We start from the raw sequence: 20,820 nt of genomic DNA, 5'->3' as shown, positions 1-20,820 counted from the left end.
ATTTAAACATATATATATATATATATATATATATATATATATATATATATTACCTTTTTTAGTTTTTTTTTTTTTTTTTTTTTTTTTTTATTCCGTTTTTTTAATATCTCATAAAAAATATGGTTTTATTTTCAATAATTTATAGAAGGATATATCACTATTTTCATTTTTTAATAATTCGATATTTTTTTCAATATATTTTCCTTTGTTAATTGCAAGATAATTTGATAAAAGGGAAAAATAAATTATTCTATTTACATTCTTAAAAATGTAATTAGGAAACTTCTTTAAATACAAATTATAGTAATTAACAACTAGAAAAAATAAATAATTTACACTTAAAAAATAATAAGATGTCCATATGTCATAATCTGCTATAAAAATAGATAAAATAGAACTAAGTAAAAAAATAAAAGAATTAAAATATTGAGAAATATTTTTAAAGTAATACGAGCCAACTTGTAAAGCTAAGTAATAGGATGAAAAAAAAGAAAAAAGTAATGAATTAAACTTTATATGATATTTCAATATTATATTATATTCTAAGTAATTGGATGACGTAATTAAAAAAAAACATAATAATACACAAAAACTTGATAATACACCAAAAAATATTTTAGATGTCTTGGTAAATTTAAAAAAAAATTCATTAAAATAATTATTTAAAAAATTTAGGTGAAACTTGTTTAAATGATGAAAAAAATCATGAGAAATATGTTTAGGGTATATTTGTTTATTTGATAATTTACTAATTATATTTTTATAAAATAATTGGTCATTAAAAAAAAAAAAACAGTCTTTTTGCTGTTGCTTTTTTTTTATTTTGTTCCTGTTAATATCATCATCAATTTCACTTAATGAAAATTCCGCTTTTTCTCTATGAAAAAATTTTTTATTGGTGTCATTTTTTAAAATACTAATATTATTATAAGGTAAAGTAAAAATATTCAAACCATTTTTTTTTTTTTTAAAAATACTGTTTATTTGAAATCCTAATTTCATTTTAATCTATTTTTTTTTTTTTTTAGGAATTGTGTAATTTTTTTTTTTTTCCATTAAAAAATTAAAAGTTATTTTTGTGTTAATGAGAAAATTTCATTGCTTCTTTAGATGTTTTAGCAATTATAAAAACTTGATAACTTACTAAATTTAAATACATTTATATTTTTAATTTTAAAATTATTTTCCTTTTTTATTATTCATTAAATATATATATCTTGAAAACGAATAAAATTGTTCTCACACTTCAGCATTTCATTTCATATTTATATTTTATTAAACTATCAATCACACATTTAATTTTTTATGTTATATTTTTCAAAGTATCTTACTGTACTTTTTTCATTTATATTATTTATAAGAATTACTATTTTTTAAAAAATTAAATTTTCATTTTTTTTTTTTTTTTTTTTTTATATAAAACATATATTTTTATAGCATTTGTCGAATATTAACTATTAAATCTTATTTCAATTTTTATACATTTTTTTTTTTTTTTTTTGCATGCATCTAAAATTTTTAATAAGATATTACATTTGAGAAATGAAACCTTCATAAAGATGTTTTGTTTTGTTTAAAGAAATTACATATTTAAAAATTTTTTAATTATGTTTGCACAAAATCTATTTGATAAATGAAGATAATGGAAAGAAAAAAAAAAAAAAAAAATTAAATGATATTTTTTAATTTTACTCTATTTTTTTAGTGAAAAAATAAATATATTACTTTGACATTTGATCACAAATATATATTTTTTTATATTTTTAATAATTATAAATGAAAGCATGACTAATATTATAATAATCTTAATTTTTTGTTTGTTCAAAGTTAGTTATGAAAATAACTATAATAATAAAGAGAAGATATGCTATTATATGAATATTTTGAAGAAACCAATTTTTTTTAACTATTATATTTTAAGGAATAAACGTAAGAATAGTTGTGAATATTTTATAAAAAAAAAAAAAGATAAAAGTTTTGAATTGTTTTCCTTAAAAGATGTATTAACAAATTCTTTGAGTGATAAAGATATTAATGAGATAAAGAATATATTTCCAATAATTAACGAAAAATTATTAATTTTAGATAGGAACAACTTTGAAAATGTGTCAAATAGTGAAATAAATGATATAGATGATTTATTAATTGAATTTAATAACAAGCATTTTAATTTAAAAGATATTAAAGTAAAAATAATAGATAGTGAAAAAAATGAAAATGATAGCTATTTTAATTTTGTAAAAGATGAAAATGATTATTTAAAAAAAAAAGTTGAAATATTACAAAGTAGTCCATTTAATAAAACATGTTTCAAATCAATACAAGGGAATAAATGTGATAATTATAAAAAAAATTATGAAAATAATTCTGATGTTGATGAGGAATTATTTTATGAATTAGATGAAACTTTAAATGAAAAAGAAAATTCAACTATTATAAATGGTGAAGAAATATTGCAGAATATCAATCAAAAAACGGAAAATAATGAAAATGATGGTAAATCATTTTATCAATTTTTAAAGAAATTTTATTTAGTTAATATTTTATCGCAAAATCCTATGAAAATTATGTATAAATATTTAGAATTTAAAGAATATTTATCATCTTCTAAGGAAAAATTAAAGAATTTTTTTGTTAAAGAATATCATTACACCACTCAAAAGATAATTTCCGTTTTAAGTCATGATTTAAAAAAGAGCAATGAAACAGGTGAAGAAAATAAAAATAAAAATAAAGGTTTACTTTCAACTATTTTTGATTCCATTTTTTCCCTTTTTTATTTTCCACAAAAAGACGTTGAGTTATAATATTATATAATTAAAAGTAATTTTTTTTTTAATTATTTTTACCCTATTTTTAATTTTTATTAATTATTTGTTGCACATTTTAAGTTGTTATTCGTAATAATATTATTTTAATTATTATCATTTTTTTTTGAGTTCTTTTTTAAGAAAAATATTTTATTATAATTAAAAATTTTTAAAACCATATTTGTAAATACGAGTTTCATTCAATTTTTTAAGCTTTTTTATTTAATTATTCATTTTATATATGTAGTTTTTTTTTTTTTTTTTTTTTTTTTCATTTAACTAATAATTAAATATATATAAAAATATTCATTATACGAAACTATTCTGTGAAATTTTATTTGTTAAATATACTTTTATTCTTATCCATTTTTTTCATTTAATATATTAGGATTTTAGTAAAAAAAAAAAAAAAAAAAATTGAATTAATTTAATAATATATCTTAAAAATAATTTTTATATCAAGTAAAAGAATTCTTTTATATTTGTAAAAAGAAACATTAAAAAATAGTAGAAAAAAAAAATATGAAAATTTCAAAAATGCTTTTCAAATTTTTTTTTTTTTATGTATAATTATTAAAATTCAGTTAATTCTTTTATAAAATTGTTTTAAAAGATAAGGAAAAATATGTGTAACGATTTTATTAATTTTATTTTTAAAAAGAGATTATTTTTATATCAACTCATATTTTTGGTATTTTCACAAAAATTATATTAATAAGGTAATAATTAGAATATACTTTTTTTTTTTTTTTTTTTTTTTTTTTTTTTTTTTTCTTTCTTCAATAAATATTTTTGAAGATAAAAAGAAGTAAAAAAAATAAAGAAATAAAATAAAATGTCATATAATTATGTACGAAAGGAGACAAAAAAAAAAAGTTAATTGAAAACAGAAATTATAAAAAATGAATTACAACATAACTATGAAACAGATGAATAAATGAAATTTTTAATGAAATTAAGTATTTTTCTTTTTCTTCGATAAATAAAAAATGAAAAAATGAAATTATTCGGTATTATAATAAAACTAAATGTTTTTAAATTAAACAGGAATAATAATATATATAAGAAAAAATTAAATAATTATCATTCAACGAATTACAGCTATTTGGTGAATCTTTTAAATAAAAAAAGTAATACTTCGAATGAAATATATTCTTTACATTCGTTACTTACTACAGTATCAGAATATAATTATGATAAATTAAAATATATAAACAAAACTAATTCAGATTTATTAGATAATGATGAATATAATATTATATTAGAAAAATGGAGAAAATGTATTAAAATTTACATCAGCTGGTTTCCTGAAATTAATGAAGATAAATATAAATCAAAATGTTTTTCTTTACCAAGTAGTATGACTTTTCATATTGTTATTCCTAATAATGATATAAACTTATATAACATTTTAGAGACATATGATAATTTTAACTTTCATAAGATTTTAGAAAATATGCACAATGGAATAAACGAAAACTCCGATTCTTCAAATTATAAAAGTGAAGAATATAATATTTATTCAAATATAAGAAATAAAAACATTGAAAATAATCATTATGAAAATAATTCTCAAAAAATTAGAACAGATGCATCTGGAAAAGAAAACTTACATGAAGTTACAAATAACTTGGATAAAATTAATATAAATGAAAATAAAAATAATAGTAAAAATACATCAAAAAGGAAAAAAGATGAAAATATCCCAAATTGCATAGAATACTCGATTAAAAAAGAGATAAACTTATATAAAATAGAAAATTTAAGAAATGTTTCAAGTGGAAATAATAATGAAATTAAATTTAATAATTCTTATTGTAGCAATAATGAAGATCTTATCTTTTTTTTTTCTTTTAATTTATATGATTTGAAAAATAATGAAGAATTCAAAGAAATATTAAGTGAATGTTTACAAGGTAATTTTGTCAAAAAACACACGAACTGTTTTAATCCTTTTCTTTTTATAGTTTATGATTTTAAAACTTTAATACATATATTGAATAATATAGAACTAAAATTAATGAACATTGACAATGTCTTTGATATTTATATTATAAGTTCATTATTACAACTTGTTCAAAGAGGAGAAAAGTTGCAAACTGTTTTCAGTGCATATTTAAATGATCAATTAAATTTTAAACATTCTAAAAATTCGACACAACTAATAAATTTTTCCCACTTTTCAATTTTCCCTCCTGAATTTTCGGATGTTCTTTCAGGAAAATATGGAATATATGGTTGGGGTAAATATCAAAAAATGAAAGAAAAAAGTAATAAGAAAAAGAAAAATTTAGAAAATATTAATGAAAATGAATTAAATTGTACAGATAATATAAAAGATAAAATGAATAAGTATACTAATTTAGTAAAGTATCAAAAAAAAAATATATTAAATAGAGATAAACATAATCAATTTAGGTTTATTCCTATAGATATAAAAAATCTAAATAATATTAAAAAAATGGCATTTGGAAATAAAAGGAGTATGTATGAAATAACTGAAGAAGATATGATAAGTTATTGTATTTCAAGAAATTGTTGTTTGATCATTTTATTTGACTTTTTGATAAAAAAATTTGAAGAAAATTTAAATTTATTAAATATTTATATAAAAATAGAACAACCGTTAATACTTTGCATAAGTGAAATTGAAAAAAGAGGAATATTTCTAAATGAAAAAAAAATAGAAGAAATTCAAAAAAATTCTGTTGATCCACTTATTTATAAAAAAGAGATAGAAAATTTATGTAATTGTGACATAAATTTAAATTCGTCAAAACAAGTATCTTCTTTATTATATAAATATTTACTTAATCTTACTTTTAATAATGATAATTCTGATAAAGAGATTGAGTATGATCAAAGAACTAAGTGTGAAATAAAAAAAATTCAAAATGATGAAAAAGTTCCCTATATAACTAACTATGAAAATAGTGTTTTTGATTATACCAATGAAGAAACTAATGAAAATGATTGTGACAAAAATAGTGATATGAAAAAAAAAAATATACATTTAAATGATAAATTAATGGAAAATATAATAAACAGTAATTATTCCAATCCAACACCTATTACTTCATTATCTACCTTATCTTCTTCACCTACATCTAACATAATTGAAGAAAATGCATCATATTTTAATAATACTATAAATGAAATGAAAAAAAGTAAAAATTTTCTGACAAATAATAAAATGTTAAAAATTATTGTAGATGAAATAGAAAAATGTGATTCTATAAATGGAAAAGAAAAAGAAAAAATTAAAAAAATAATTAGTAATATAAAATTATATAGAGAATCAAAAAAGTTATTTCAGAATTATATAGAAAATTTACCTAAATATATACAAAAAAATACGAAGAAAATTCACTGCAATTTTAATCAAATAGGTGCTTCAACAGGTAGATTGTCATGCGATCAACCTAATTTGCAAAATATTCATTCTAGATTCAGATGTGCTATATCTTTAAAAAAAGAAAATGGATTAAATGAATATAATTTTTTAGAAATAAATAAGAAGAATTTGATTGCTTTCGATTACAGACAAATGGAATTATTTGTTATGGCTTATTTAAGTTTCGATGTTGAATTATTGAAGTTATTAAATTATAATGATGTTTTTATTGAAACTGCAAAACTTTTATTTAACACAAATAATGTAACAAACGAATTAAGAAGAATGACTAAAACTGTCATTTATGGAATTTTATATGGACAGACAGAAAGTGGATTAGCAAAAAGCTTATTAATAAGTGATACTCTAGCAAATAAATTAATTCAAAATTTTTTTAACTTCTTTCCAAATGTTTATAAATTTATGCAAATGCAAAAGTATTTAGTTAAGCATATGGATTGTGTTTATACATTAATAGGAAGAAAAAGAATAATATTACCAAATATAAAAAATAAATATAGAATTAGTATGAATTCACCAATTCAAGGTTGTGCAGCTGATATCATGAAATTTTCTTTATTATCTTGCTTTAATATTTTAAGTCATGATATTTATAGCAACCCAAGATTATTAAAAATAAATGATATTACTACTTTACCTAATGATAATCCAAATTTTTTGAAGATAACCAAGTTAATATTACAAGTTCATGATGAATTATTATTAGAAAGTGAACAAGAAGCCACTAATTATATAGTTCATTTATTAAAACCAGTTTTAGAAAATGCATTTTATAATTTAATACATTATACAAACTCTTTCAATAGACTTCAATTATTATTTGATTATATGCATGATAATATTTCTATCAAAACTTACATTGAATATTTAGAAAAAGTTAATAATCAAACATATAAAATTAATCAATATGAACAAAATAACTTATCTTCTAATTTGTCAAGCTGTGATAATGAAATTTTTTCAAATTATAATTTTAAATTACCTATTAAGGTAGAATTTGGTGCACATTATAAAGAATCATCTTAATTCCTATATTCATCATAATTTCAATGTTATTCTTGTTTTTTAAATTTTAGAATTATTTTCTTTTTATTTTTAACTTTATTAAAGACCTTTTTTTTTTAATTTTATATTTATCCTTTTTAAAAATATCTTTTTTTTTTTTTTTTTTTTTTATGCTTTAATTATTTTTTATGTAATATGCTATCTTTTATTTTTCTCTGCCAACTTTTTTTTTTGGTTATAATATTTTTTTTTTTTTTTAAATACTGTTTTTGACTATAAAGAAAATTAAGACAAACTAAAAAAAAAAAAAATAATAAATAAAAAAAATAAAAAAAATTACATTGAGAAAGGTTAAATAATTATGAATATATAAATTTAAAGAAATTATTAATATTCCATTTTTAAAGTTCTTTTTGAAGATATACATTTACGATTAGTTCAGAAAAGTAAATAAAATAACAAATGGACATATTTTTTCTTATTCTTTGCAATGGAAAATACATTAGTAAGAATTCTCTTTTTTTTTTTTTAATAATGTTCATTAAAAATTTCCTTATCTATTGAATCTTCAAATTCCTCTTCTACCGATTTATCACAATAAGTTAATTCTTTACAAGTATTTTCTTTTTGTCTTTGAAGATTATAAGATTTCTCTTTTTCTAGTGCCTCACTTAAATTTGTATTGATTTCTTTCAGTAAGTTATTTTCTTTAATTAACTTATTAAAATTTAAATTTATATCAGTTAAGCTTGTGCTAAATTTTTTTATCTTATCACTTAAAAATGAGTTTTTTCTTCTTAAACTTTCTATTTTATTTAGCATTAATTTGTTTTTATTTTCTAATTCTTCAATTTTTTTGTTTTTTAATAAAAGCATATTATTTTCTCCATCATTTATGTATTCTCCATAGATGGAAAAATTCATGTAATTTTTACAGCTTAATTCTTTCAAGTAATTTTTACAGTTATCACATTCATAAGATTTTGAAAATATATCTTTATCCACCTTATCTATTTCATTTAAACTTGCATTATTATTATTATTATTATTATTATTATTATTATTATTATTATTTTTACAATTTTCAAATTCATATGTACCTAAATCATCTTTATTATTTTGTATTTTGCAATTTGATGTTATATTTTTATAAAAATGGGTATTTAAACTATTTTCATTAGATACATTTTGATTTATTATTTCATTGTTCAACTTTTCTTCATTTGAAAAAATATTTAAATTGCTATTTTTTAATATTTTTCTATTTAAAACCTTCTCTACTATTTTATTTTTTTTTTGTCTTCTCTTGAATTTATTTTCATTACTATTAACCTTTGTTTTAATCAGATTATTATTGTGATTTTCTTTTGACTCATATATCACTTCATGTTTTGCATCACTTACTTCTGGAAAAATCTTAAAATTAGTTTTATTTTTTTTCCTTCTTGATTTTTTAATGCCATCAATAATAGTTGTATTATTATGAAATACTTCTGTTTTTTTTTTATTTATATTTATTTCAATTATATTTTCTTTTGTATCATTTTTTCCTTCTGATTTATCTTCTGGCTTTACAGAGTCACAGTTATCAATCATATCAAGCATATCAAACGAAAAGTTTGCATTTGTGCTTTCCATTTCATTAATGTAATATTTTATGAAAATATCTTTTTTTATTTCATCTTATCATATTTCATTTTGTTTTTCTCATTTTATATAAATATATATTACATTTATTTATATATTTATTTGCACACCTGTTTAAACATTTGTATATTATTTTATTTTATTTTATTTTAATAAATTTATGTTATAAATTTTTTATTTAAGGGTAGGCATATTATTTTTAAAAATAAAATTACATAATGGTCGTGTATATATTAAATAAATATATGATTACTTTTTATAAAAGTTATTTCCTTATTCATTTTATAAAAAAATATATATATATATAATTTTTTTTATAAAAAAAGAATGATAAAATTTTTCATTAAATTTTGGAAATAATTTTTTTTTTAAAAAAATTAAAATTTAAAGTTATGATTACTTGTGTATATATTTTAAAAAAAAAAAAATTTTATAATAACAAATACACAAATATTGTAAATATTTTTTTACATAAAAAAAAATAAAAAAAAAATGTATATATCACAAGAATAAAAAAAAAAAATTATTAAAAAAAATAATATTATTTTACTTTTAACATTTTAACAAATTTTAAAGATAAAAAACTAATAGTACCATCTCCAGCATAACTGTGAAATAAATGATCTGAACAGTAGATAGAAATTTTGTTTTCTTTGGATGATTTGCAAAATGAAATTAAATTTCTTTCTTTATCGTAATTTTCACAATTACAAAAAGTTGAAAAATCATTGTTTTTATTTAATGCATAATTCAATGTGTAATTTAATCCTTCTAAGAAGGGAATAATTTTCAAAAATATTCTAGCTAAAAAAAACCTTAAAAAAAATGGTTTTGCCTGAACATTTTTTTTATTTGAAATAATTTTAACTTCAAATAACGTGCAAAATATATAATATTGTGAAGATAGATCAAGCATTATATGATAAAAGGAAAAAATGAAAACACCAAAAAATAAGCCAAGTAATACGTCAGATGTATAATGTATAAAACCAATTATTATAAATATATAAATAAAACAACAGAACAAGGATAAAATAATTTTTAATATTACATTATTCATATAATAAAGAGAAAACATTAAAAGTAAGGTTGTAGAAAAAGAATGACCTGATATTATTAAATCTGAGCACACATAAACTAAGTTCATGTTTATTTTCAATATTTGCAATAAATTAAATCGAAAACTTCCACTCTCGAGAGGTAAGCATGTGTCTAACGTAGCAGGTAAAGAAGTAACGTATATTAGTATCCCTCTTAAAATATAAAAAGACCCAAGCATATACAAAAATCGGCAAGCAATAGCTATAGATAAATATACACTATTAAAAATAATTAATCTAAAAAATACAAAAACTGTTAAAATTGCTATCAAATTATTCGACAGATTATATGATGCCCATTTAGGTGGATATTCAAATAAATCATGTATGCGATCTCCTAGTGGTGGTGTGTATCTTTTATAATATGAATCACTATAAATCATAAAGAAACCTTGTATAATTAATGAAATTAATAGATATAATAAGGAAAATATTAATTTAATTATTAATATTCTGAATAATTTCCATTTTGTTAAATTGTTTGGATCATTTAATGATGCTTTTTTTGATATGGTTATATTATTCATTTCCTTTTCTATATTTATGTGATAGATGTCATTCATTTTATAATTTTTATTACTTTGTCTTTCTGTTACTACTTCTTCACTTTTTTCATTTAATTCTGGATTAACATTTGCATTTTTCATTTTTTACAAATTTTATTTTACAATTTTTTTAAATGTAGTCTTTTTTATTAAAAAAAAAAAAAAAAAAAAAAAAAAAAATTTTTTTTAAAAAAAAAAAGTAGATTTATTTTTAAATTATTAAGTTACTCATAAATATTTATATTTTATTACTTATAGCAATTTCTTCCATTTGTTTTTCCTCTTTAATGTATTTTACAGATTAAAGATGATTTCCCTTTTTTTTTATTTTCTCCCAATTTCTTATTCATAACTTCAAATTTTATATATTTACGTGTACTCAACATTTCAAATTTTAGTACTTGCAAAATTACTATTTTTATAAAGTTTATTATTAAAAAAAAAAAAAAAAAAAATTATTGAACATTTAGTTATCAAAAAAATGTAATTTTTGGAGCATGCTCATCTAACGTGAAAATTGTGATAATTTCCATTTAAAATGTCCGCAAATTGAGCATATATCTATCTAATTACATATTTTTTTATACGTATTTGTTCAATTTTTATCGTAAAAAATAAAGGAATTATTTACTATTTTTAATATAAAGATATTTTTCACAGAAATATAAATATAATATCTTAAGATACCAAATTTACATGTGTATAAGATACTTATTATTTAATTACATTGTGTAAAACTTCCATATTTCTTATAAATAAACATTAAAAAAAGATTAAGTTATTAATTCATCAAAAAGTATTAATTGCCTTAGAAGACATCATAGAATTTCTTCTACATATTCTTTGTCAAATTGTTTATTCAATCATTTATAAATATTATTGAAAAGATATTTAATTTATCAGTATTGGAACATAGACATATAATATATAATAATAAATATACAAAAAAATTATTACATAGTAAAAATTTAATAATTATTTATTTAAAATATATATGATTTATAAGTTTATAAAGTAATATTTAGATAATAAATTTTTAAAAAAAATTTACTAAAATGTAAAACAGACAAATTAAGTGTGTAAGTAATTGTACTAAAATATTAAACTCGAAAAAAAAAAAAAATAAATTAAATAAAATGGAAAGTATTAACTTAATAACGATTAAAAAAGTGTTTAAACTCTTAATTCGTATATTATTTTTTCTATACTTAAGAATAAAATAATTGAGCAAATTTAATTATATCTTCACTTTCTTCTACATACAAAATAACGAAACAAAAGAAGAAAAAAAAAAATGTTTACATATATATATATATATATATATATATATATATATATATATATAGTAAATTAATTTTTATTTTTTATTCTGTATATATTTTTACATTTATTCAGTAAATTATATATTGATGATAAACTAAATGCACCATTTCCAGCATATGAATGATAAAAATGGTCACTAAAATCATAATAGTCTTCATTACGAATATTTTTTTTTTTATTTATAAGACTTTTTGAATTCACTGGTTTACAAGGACAAAAAGAACTCTAATGTTAAAAAAAAAAAAAAAAAAAATTTATATTCTTCTGAATTATTAGAAAAAATTTAAGTAAAATTATATGAGGATTAATATACATAAATAAATTTATTTAGTTACCCATTCTTTATCATAGGAAGTTGAGATATTTAATCTATAATCTAAAGCCTCAATATAGCCAATTAATGGAATTAAATAATGAAACAAATTACATCTTTCTGTGAATGATCTTGAATAGCCACAGTACTAAAAAAAAAAGAAATATAATATATACACAAAAAAAAAAAAAAAAAAAATATATATATAAATATATATATTATAAATTTATTTTTAAATAGATTTATTCTAATTTTTTTTTTTTTTTTTTTTTTTTATCGTAATTTTCATAATAAATATATATATATTTATAGTTTCATTTTTTTTTTTTTTTTTTAATACATTAACATAAAAGGATTTATTAATTGCATATCTTTTTGCAGCAATATCAAGAAGGCAATGATAAAAAATAAAAATAGATGCTCCAAATGCATATCCCATTAATACATCAACAGTATAATGGAATCTTGATATTATTATTATTGAGAAGATAAATAAACTATAAAAACATATACAAATCTTTATATAAATATTCTTTTCGTAAAAAAGCCATAAGTATTTTAATAATGTAGTAAAAGCAGTATGACCAGATATAATTAGGTCTGTACATTCGTACACTTGAGCAAAAATTATAAGATGTGAAGAATATATATTATCAAGAAATCCTTTATTTTTTAATGGTTGACATGTAGGTATGGGACATGGTAAAGTAGTTACATAAATAAATAAAGATCTTACATAATAAATAGTAGAAAGCATGAAAATCAATCTAATTAATATTGTTAATGATAATAAAAAAGGAAAAAACAACCCAAATCTTAAAATAGTAATAATAAAAAAAATCATTATGTTCCCATTAATAAATCCTGCATCCATAAATGATGGTATTTTTTTAATTAATTCATGAATTCTATCTTTCAATGGTTCATCACCAGTATTATAATATGAATCACTTAATATTATAGAATAACATTGAATATATACTCCAATAATACCATATATAAAAGCATATAATAAGCGAATAAAGAAAATTTTATATATTTTTTTTCTAAAACTAGAACTTTTTATTTCTTTATATTCGGAATTTCCATTTTTCTTTTCAAAATAATTATCTAAAAATTAAAAAAAAATTTCATATATACATCCAATTTTCAAGTATTTTTAATGTATGCTTTTTAAAAATATTAATACTTATTAAAAAGTATACATTTAATTTTATATTTATAAATATACATAAACTATTGAACATAGGACATTTTTCTTTTAATTTGGTCCATTTTTATTTTTTTTTTTTTTTTTTTTTTATACACAAAATAATTACACATAAACATTCCTAATATAAATCTTTTTTCTTATTTTTTTTTTTTTAAATACCTATATTTCCTAATAAACCATCTCCTTGTATATCTGAAGAGATAGAGACATTTGTCTTTATTTTATCATTTGTTTCTGAAACTTCATCAGAATGGTCATAGTATGTCTCTTTAGTATCATTGAAATTTATTTTACAATTAAGGTTTTCATCATTGAATGAATTTTTTAATTCAATTAAAATTTTTTTATTTTCAATTATAGGCATTATAACTTTTTCTTTTTTACGTTTATTATCAAAATTGTTATGAATTAAGTTATCAAAATGGTAATTTTCAATTAAATTCGTTTCTAACATTTTTTTTTTTTTTTTTTTGTTTCTCATTTACTTATTTTCATATTGTATATGAATAATATATAAGAAAATAAATGTTAATAATGCATAATTTAACATCTAATATAAAAAAAAAAAAGGAAAGTTATATTATGCTTTAAAGAGCCTTCAAATTTTATTTCTCTAATATATTAGTTCTTTGCTTATTCGTAATCTTCATTTTAAAATAAGTAAAAATTATTTTAGAATAAATTTATAAAATTTTCAAAGAAAAATTATATATTTTATACATATGTGTATGTCATGTATTATTCCTAAATAACATAATTAAAAACATTAATTATTAACATAAATTATTTAAATGAAAATAATAAAATCTTTGTTAAATTTTTAATTTTTTTCTAATATAATTTTATATGAAGTAATGAAAAAAAGGATAATTAAAAAAAATAAGCAAATTTTTATTAAATTTTTTCCTCTAATGTATTAAAAATATATAAACAAATAAAAAAAAAAAAGAAAATTCTATCATCTACAATGTAATTATTTGAGAAAAATTTATTTTTTTTTTTTTTTATGTTTTAAAAAAAAAGAGAAACTATTAAAATGCAAAGTTCACAAAACGATATGCGAATGCTTATGATTTTCAAATCTATAAGAAAGTCTCAAAATCACTTAAATTAATAAATAATTTTTTCTTTTAATATATTTTATTTATTATTATAGTTATGCATGCGCTATTATTATTATATGTTTTGCCTGTAAACAATTTTAAAAAATATATATTAAAAAAAAAACATACACTTTTATAACTGTTTCTAAATATAACATTAAAAAAAAATATAATAATTATAAAAAGTATAAAAAAAAAAAAAATAAAATTAAAATAAAAGACAAAAAGATATATAAAAAAAAAAATGCATAAAAAAAAATTTTGTAATTTTAATTAAATGTATTAATAATTAAAATTTAGTATAATTATAACTTAAAAGAACTGTGCTTATCCATTAAAAGAATTTTTATTAAAATGTAATTATTTATTCACATATATAATGTGTTAAAAATAAAAAAGGAATTATTTTTTTATATTCTTTTTAATGTAAAAATATTAAGTATTTTTTTTTTTTTTTTATGGTGCATTTTCTCTTTTTAAAACATCTAAATCATCATTTGAGTAATAATTGAGATGCATTAAAGATTCATAACTTTCTTTATTCTTTTCATTTAAATCCTTGATAAAAATGAAAAATAAGGAAAATATATATTTTTGCATGTAACTATTTTTATAAATATTCAATATATTATTTCATTCTTAAGAAAATATCTGTAAAAAAAATTTATAATATTACTATCATATTTTCTACTCCTTTTTTTAAATTCTCAAAATTTTGAAATTTATCATTTAAGACTTTATTTAGTATTTCATTTTGTTTTGGATCAAAGGATTCTTGCCATTTTTTTAACTAAATAAAATAATAATGTAATTATTTTATGAAATATGATTAATTTTAAAAAAAATAAAAATATCTTTTTTAAATAATTTATATTATATTTACTTCAATAGTATTTATTTCTAAAGATTCATTTTTTAATTTCATCTTTGTTTCTAAAAAATAGTTCTTTAAAAAAAAAAAAAAAAAAAAAAAAGAAGGAACATATTTTTAATTTCATATGTTTAAAAGATTTTATTAGAAGATTTTTTGTTTTTATACTTCTAATAATAATTTTTGTAAATAGCTGTATAGTTTCATCTTATTTTTATTAAATAATTCTTCGTATTCCTTAGAAATCCTTGTGAGCAACATTTTTTTTACATCTGTTTCTAATTTTAATTCTTCTAGAACTTTTAGTTGTTTTTTTCTCTTTTCTTTAATTTTTTTCAAGTTAATTTTTAGCATTTCATAATCATTAATATTTTTTTCTAATAGCTTTACATCTTTATCTAAATTTTCTAATTTTTCTAATGTAATTTTATAAATTTAACAATTAAAATGATAATATATATATTTATCTTTGATTATAATTTTTGTAAACTAATATGATAAAAAAAAAAAAAAAAAAAAAAAAAAAAATTCTTTTTGCTAATACTTTTATGAATCGATATATTTTTTTTAAATTCTTCTAAATATTTTATTTTAGAGAAATAGTTTTTTTTTTTATTAAGTTTTTCGTCCTAAAAAATTTATGAAAAAAAAAAAATACTATATAATTATTTGAGAAACTTTAAAAATATAAAGGCCAATTCATGTTATTTAACTAACCTCTAACTTTTGAATCATTTCTAATTGATCATTTAATATTAATTTAAAATAATTTTGTGTATTTAAAATTTTTTCATTATATTCTACTAAAATATTCCTTTTTAAAAACACAATATTCTATTTTTAATATTATTTTTTTACATATATATAATTTAGTAAGCTTAATTATACTTGATATTCTCATTTTTATCTTTTTGTAAATTGAAAATAGTTTTTTGTCTTTTTTTATCTAATTTATCTCTTTCCTATAAAAATACCAATTTAATTTTCATTTTTTAAAAGTTGATATATTTTATAAATTCTTTCATAAAAATGAGAATTCATTTTTTAAAATATTAACGAGATTAATTTTTTTGGAATAATTTTTTCTCATCTCCTTGAGGTTGCTAGTAAATCTACGATTAATTTCATCTATTAATTCATTTTGAGACAAAATAATAGAATTTAATTTATTTAAGTGTTGAATATTTGTGACGTTTATTAATTTGTCATAATCTTTATATGATTGCTGATTTTTTTTTTCTATTCTTTAGTTAATTTTAAAGAATTAAAAAAAAAAAAAAAATAACAAAGAATATTTATAATAAAATTTAATTTATTTTAATAAAAAATATGTTACTCTGCAGTTCTAGAATGCTCATATATATCTATTTCATTTTTTGTTAGATTGTCTAGAAATGTTTCATAGCACTTTAATACATATCTATTTATAATATTTTCAATTTTTCTAGAAGATAATAACTTGAATGCTTTATTTTCTTCTAATTCTATTTCTTTATTTTTTAATTCTAATTTAAGTATCTAATAAAAAAGAAAAAAAAAAGAAATTTTTTTTTTTTTATATTAACCAAAAGGTTATTATCTCCTATTCTATGTATTAATATTTTCTAATTCTTTTGTATTATCTTTTATTTATAAATTTTAAATAATATTTTACATATATATTTCTTTAAAACCTTTAAATCGTGATAACCTAAAAATATATTATCATCTATATTTTTAATTTTTGAATTAATATCTTCTACATTTTTTTTCTCATCTTCTATTTCTTTATTTATGCTGCTTAACTATTTGTAGATCATTTGAAAATAAAATAAAATTATAGTTATATTTTAATTAGATTTTTTTTTTTTTTTTTTTTTTTTACTTCATTTATTAATGTTTCTTTTTCTGTCTTTTTTTTGGATTTTAGTTTTTTAGTGTTTTTCATTTTTTTAAATTTTTTTTAATAACTTTATATATAAATAATAAAAAAGGAATTCCTTTTATTTAATATATATATTTTTTATTAAGTAAATTTAATTATTTTAGATTAATTAAAATCTTACTTTAAAAAAAAAGTGTCATTAAAATTATTATCTAAATATTATTAAATTCATTATTTTTAAAAATATTTTATTATATTTATCTTTCTTATATCTTATTCTATTATTTATTTTTTCTTTTAAATTATATTTCTTATCTTCTATCCTTTTCATTGTTAAAATTTTTTTATATCTTTGATGTGTTATAAATAAAAAATATATTTCCTTTTTCAATTTTTTTATTAAAAAAATATATATCTATAATTATATATATATAAAAAAAAAAAAAAAAAAAAAACTCAATAGGATGTCAGTAGAAGAAATAAAGGAAAGTATTTTTATTTTAATGATTTTCTATATGAAAATAAAAAAAAAGTATTTTGTATATTTTTTAACTTTAAAAAAAGACAAGATAGTGCACAAAAAAAAAAAAAAATTAAAGATTCAAAAAATTTCAATACTCAAGTGAATATAATAGTTTATAGAAAAAAATAAATTAAATTTTTTATTTTTATAATATTAAATAATAGATTATATTTTTTTTTTGTTATTTTTTGTTAATTGTAATATTATGAAAAAAATTGTTCTAAAGAAGTTTTATATTTTTTTGGAGAAAATTCTGTTTTTTCAAAGCTTCAATAGATGGATATAATAAAAATGTGTTATAAATTCATAAAAAGATATATTAATTTTTTTTAAAATTTTTGTATTAAAAGTCTTATTAAAACATCATATATTAATTTATAAATAAATGTGTAAATTTGTAAGTTCTCTTTTTTTTGTTATTTATATCAATTTTTGCATGTGTATCACTTAAAAAAGCATGGATTCGAAAATTGAGTTTATTTTTCAAAGTTAATAATTTTTATTGATTCAAATAATTCATAATTAATATTTTTTTTATGAGTCTTGTATTACTTTTAAATAATTTAAAACATGTTTTGTTTTAAAAAAAAATAAACAAAAAAGACTAGAAAAAAAAAAGGAATTTACAATCGTATATTAAAAAAAAAAAAAAAAAAAAATAATGATAACAATATTTCAAAGATTATAACATGGTTAAAAATAAAAGTATACTCAAACTTTCTTTGAAAAGGTTTAACTTTAGGAATAAAAATTTTTAAGATTTTCATGAAAAATATTTTTTTAATTATTATCATGAAATTTCTATATTAAAAATTTTCATAAAAATTATTTTTTCTAAAAAGAAAAACTGTTTTATAGGGGATTAATGTAAAATGTAATTATAGATTCTTGTTTTATTTTTATTTGTTCAAATTGAACCTTTTTTTTTTTTTTTTTTTTTTTTTAAAATAAACTTAAATAAAGCATCATTTTTTTTTTTAATGATTAATAAAAAAAAAAAAAAAAATTAGAATAGTTCTTTATTATAAAAGTAAAAAACAAAAAAAATAGAGCAAATTATGATCACATGATAAAGAAAGATATTTTATTTTTTATTTAAATAAGTCTAATATTAATTTTGATAATAAAAAAAAAAAAATTTTATAAAAAATATAAATTTAATTTTTAGTTATATATTTATTTAAATGTTTAACTTGAATACTTTGAGAACACACACTTTTTTTTCTCATTTTTAATTATTATAAAAGAAGTTAACATTTTTTTTTATAATTTTTTAAAGAACCTTTCTCTATATCAATTTCTTCTATTCTTTCACATTTATTTAATTAAAAAACTGTAATTAAATTTTCATTTAATAATCAAATTCTTTTTTACATTTTCATATTTTTATTTTATAAAATGAAAGCTTATATTATTATTTCCATATTTATTTTGCTGATTAAATCTATAAAAACAGAGGGTTATACATAGAAAAAAAAAAAAATTACATCTGTTAAATATTTGTTAAACACATAATTAAATATATAAATTATTACATCTTTTATTATTTTTTTTTTTTTTTTAAATATAGAACATCAATCTCCGCCTTCAGGAAGCAAAGGCAAAATTAAAAACATACATATTCTACATATTTAAAAAATTACTAATTATAAAATTTAATATATACTGCATTTAAATATAAATATATATGATCCTCTTTTTCTTTATTTTTCATTTTAAACATAGTTAATAGTCCCATTGATTCACCAAACCCCGATGGTAATTTAAATAATATATTATGTTAAATACATAATAAGTAAATATTTTAAATTAAATAATTATATAAAATAAAAGATTTAAAAATAATTTTTTTTTTTTTTTTTCGTTTTAATTATAAAAACTAATCCTTTAAAAACTTCTAATATATGTAAGTAAAAATATATATTCAATTATTTGTTCAATAGAAAAAAAAAAAAAAAAAAAAGACAAGCCATATATTTAAACATTATATTTAATAAAAAAAAAAAAAAAAAATTTAATTTACGATTCTTTTTTATTACATCATAATAATAGTACCTTATTATGATACGATGATAAGGAGAGGTTGTAAAGATAATAATTAATTGAATTATATATACATCCTTTATACATTTTAATCTATACTATTAAGTATATAATCATATAATTTTTTTTATATATTTTTTTTTTTAAATTAGAAATATCATCAGCCTTAGTCAACCCTACTAATACAAGTTATAAAAAAAAAACATTATTACAATAATAATAATAAAGTACTCTATTTTATTATAAAAAAAAGAAAAAAAAAGAAAATATTAAGATATATGTAATAATGATATGTTTTAAATTGGATTACCATAAATAAATACTTTTTTTATTTTTTTTTTTTTTTTTTTACATAAAATAGTGAAACCTCGTTCATCTAGAAATCCTAGTAATACACATAAAAGAGAATTAAATTACTTATATAATTAAAAAAATTAAGCTAGATAAATAAAATATATATATGCATATTTTTTTTTTTATTTAATTTAAACATATTAGGAGATCCTCTACCTTCTACTAGTGGAGAAAGTATAAAAATGCATTAAAATATATTTATAATAAAGAGAAATAACAAATGATTCTATTCTTAAATAAATATATAAATAATTAAAAATTTTTTTTTTACTTTATAATGTTAGAAGCTGTAATTTTCAGTAGTAATGAATGTAAGCATAAAAATACAAAAGATACATTCTCAATAGTTAAAATTTTAATCTAAAATGATAATAACAAGTTTATTTATTTTATTTTTCTTTTTTTTTTTATCATTTTGGATATTTTACCAGCTCTAAGTTCTCTCAGTAGTAATTGTTATAATACTAATAATTTATTAAATTATATATACATATATATATATATATATATATATATATATATATATATATATTTATATATTAATAAAATATCATAACTTACGTTAATATAAATTAAATAATAATTTTTTAATTTTTTGTTTTATTTTAGATATTGATATCGATAATTTAGAAGGTTTGATTAAAAGCAAAAAAAAAAAAAAAAAAAAAAAAAAAAATTTAAATATTATAAA

At 16.8% G+C, this 20,820-nt stretch overlaps 7 protein-coding genes across 7 annotated transcripts; 2 read left to right on the top strand and 5 right to left on the bottom strand.

The window, feature by feature from the left end:
- Positions 1–108: 108 nt before the first annotated feature.
- On the bottom strand, positions 109–1,002 carry PGAL8A_00154000 (conserved Plasmodium protein, unknown function; the record flags this gene model as incomplete). The annotated part of the gene is made up of 1 exon (XM_028675085.1): positions 109–1,002. The coding sequence occupies one exon, from the start codon at positions 1,000–1,002 to the stop codon at positions 109–111; it is 894 nt and encodes a 297-aa protein (XP_028526652.1).
- Positions 1,003–1,784: 782 nt separating this feature from the next.
- PGAL8A_00153900 (conserved Plasmodium protein, unknown function) lies at positions 1,785–2,807 on the top strand (the record flags this gene model as incomplete). The annotated part of the gene is made up of 1 exon (XM_028675084.1): positions 1,785–2,807. The coding sequence occupies one exon, from the start codon at positions 1,785–1,787 to the stop codon at positions 2,805–2,807; it is 1,023 nt and encodes a 340-aa protein (XP_028526651.1).
- Positions 2,808–3,807: 1,000 nt separating this feature from the next.
- Positions 3,808–7,251, top strand: PGAL8A_00153800 (DNA polymerase 1, putative; the record flags this gene model as incomplete). The annotated part of the gene is made up of 1 exon (XM_028675083.1): positions 3,808–7,251. The coding sequence occupies one exon, from the start codon at positions 3,808–3,810 to the stop codon at positions 7,249–7,251; it is 3,444 nt and encodes a 1,147-aa protein (XP_028526650.1).
- Positions 7,252–7,758: 507 nt separating this feature from the next.
- Positions 7,759–8,868, bottom strand: PGAL8A_00153700 (conserved Plasmodium protein, unknown function; the record flags this gene model as incomplete). Its single annotated transcript, XM_028675082.1, has 1 exon — positions 7,759–8,868. The coding sequence occupies one exon, from the start codon at positions 8,866–8,868 to the stop codon at positions 7,759–7,761; it is 1,110 nt and encodes a 369-aa protein (XP_028526649.1).
- A 550-nt stretch (positions 8,869–9,418) lies between these two features.
- PGAL8A_00153600 (sphingomyelin synthase 2, putative) lies at positions 9,419–10,624 on the bottom strand (the record flags this gene model as incomplete). Its single annotated transcript, XM_028675081.1, has 1 exon — positions 9,419–10,624. The coding sequence occupies one exon, from the start codon at positions 10,622–10,624 to the stop codon at positions 9,419–9,421; it is 1,206 nt and encodes a 401-aa protein (XP_028526648.1).
- Positions 10,625–11,872: 1,248 nt separating this feature from the next.
- SMS1 (sphingomyelin synthase 1, putative) lies at positions 11,873–13,825 on the bottom strand (the record flags this gene model as incomplete). Its single annotated transcript, XM_028675080.1, has 4 exons — positions 11,873–12,070; positions 12,181–12,306; positions 12,499–13,268; positions 13,531–13,825. 4 exons carry the CDS (start codon positions 13,823–13,825, stop codon positions 11,873–11,875), a joined length of 1,389 nt encoding a protein of 462 aa, XP_028526647.1.
- A 1,105-nt stretch (positions 13,826–14,930) lies between these two features.
- PGAL8A_00153400 (conserved Plasmodium protein, unknown function) lies at positions 14,931–17,272 on the bottom strand (the record flags this gene model as incomplete). Its single annotated transcript, XM_028675079.1, has 11 exons — positions 14,931–15,032; positions 15,151–15,264; positions 15,358–15,420; positions 15,514–15,761; positions 15,890–15,974; positions 16,063–16,159; positions 16,234–16,307; positions 16,403–16,589; positions 16,682–16,863; positions 17,019–17,129; positions 17,210–17,272. The coding sequence occupies 11 exons, from the start codon at positions 17,270–17,272 to the stop codon at positions 14,931–14,933; spliced, it is 1,326 nt and encodes a 441-aa protein (XP_028526646.1).
- Between the last annotated feature and the right edge of the window lie 3,548 nt (positions 17,273–20,820).

This window comes from Plasmodium gallinaceum, assembly GCF_900005855.1.
Source record: "Plasmodium gallinaceum strain 8A genome assembly, contig: PGAL8A_v1_65, whole genome shotgun sequence".
Classification (NCBI taxonomy): Eukaryota; Apicomplexa; class Aconoidasida; order Haemosporida; family Plasmodiidae; genus Plasmodium; species Plasmodium gallinaceum.
Note: the sequence above shows the minus strand (reverse complement) of the source record. Positions and strands in the feature narration are given on the sequence as shown.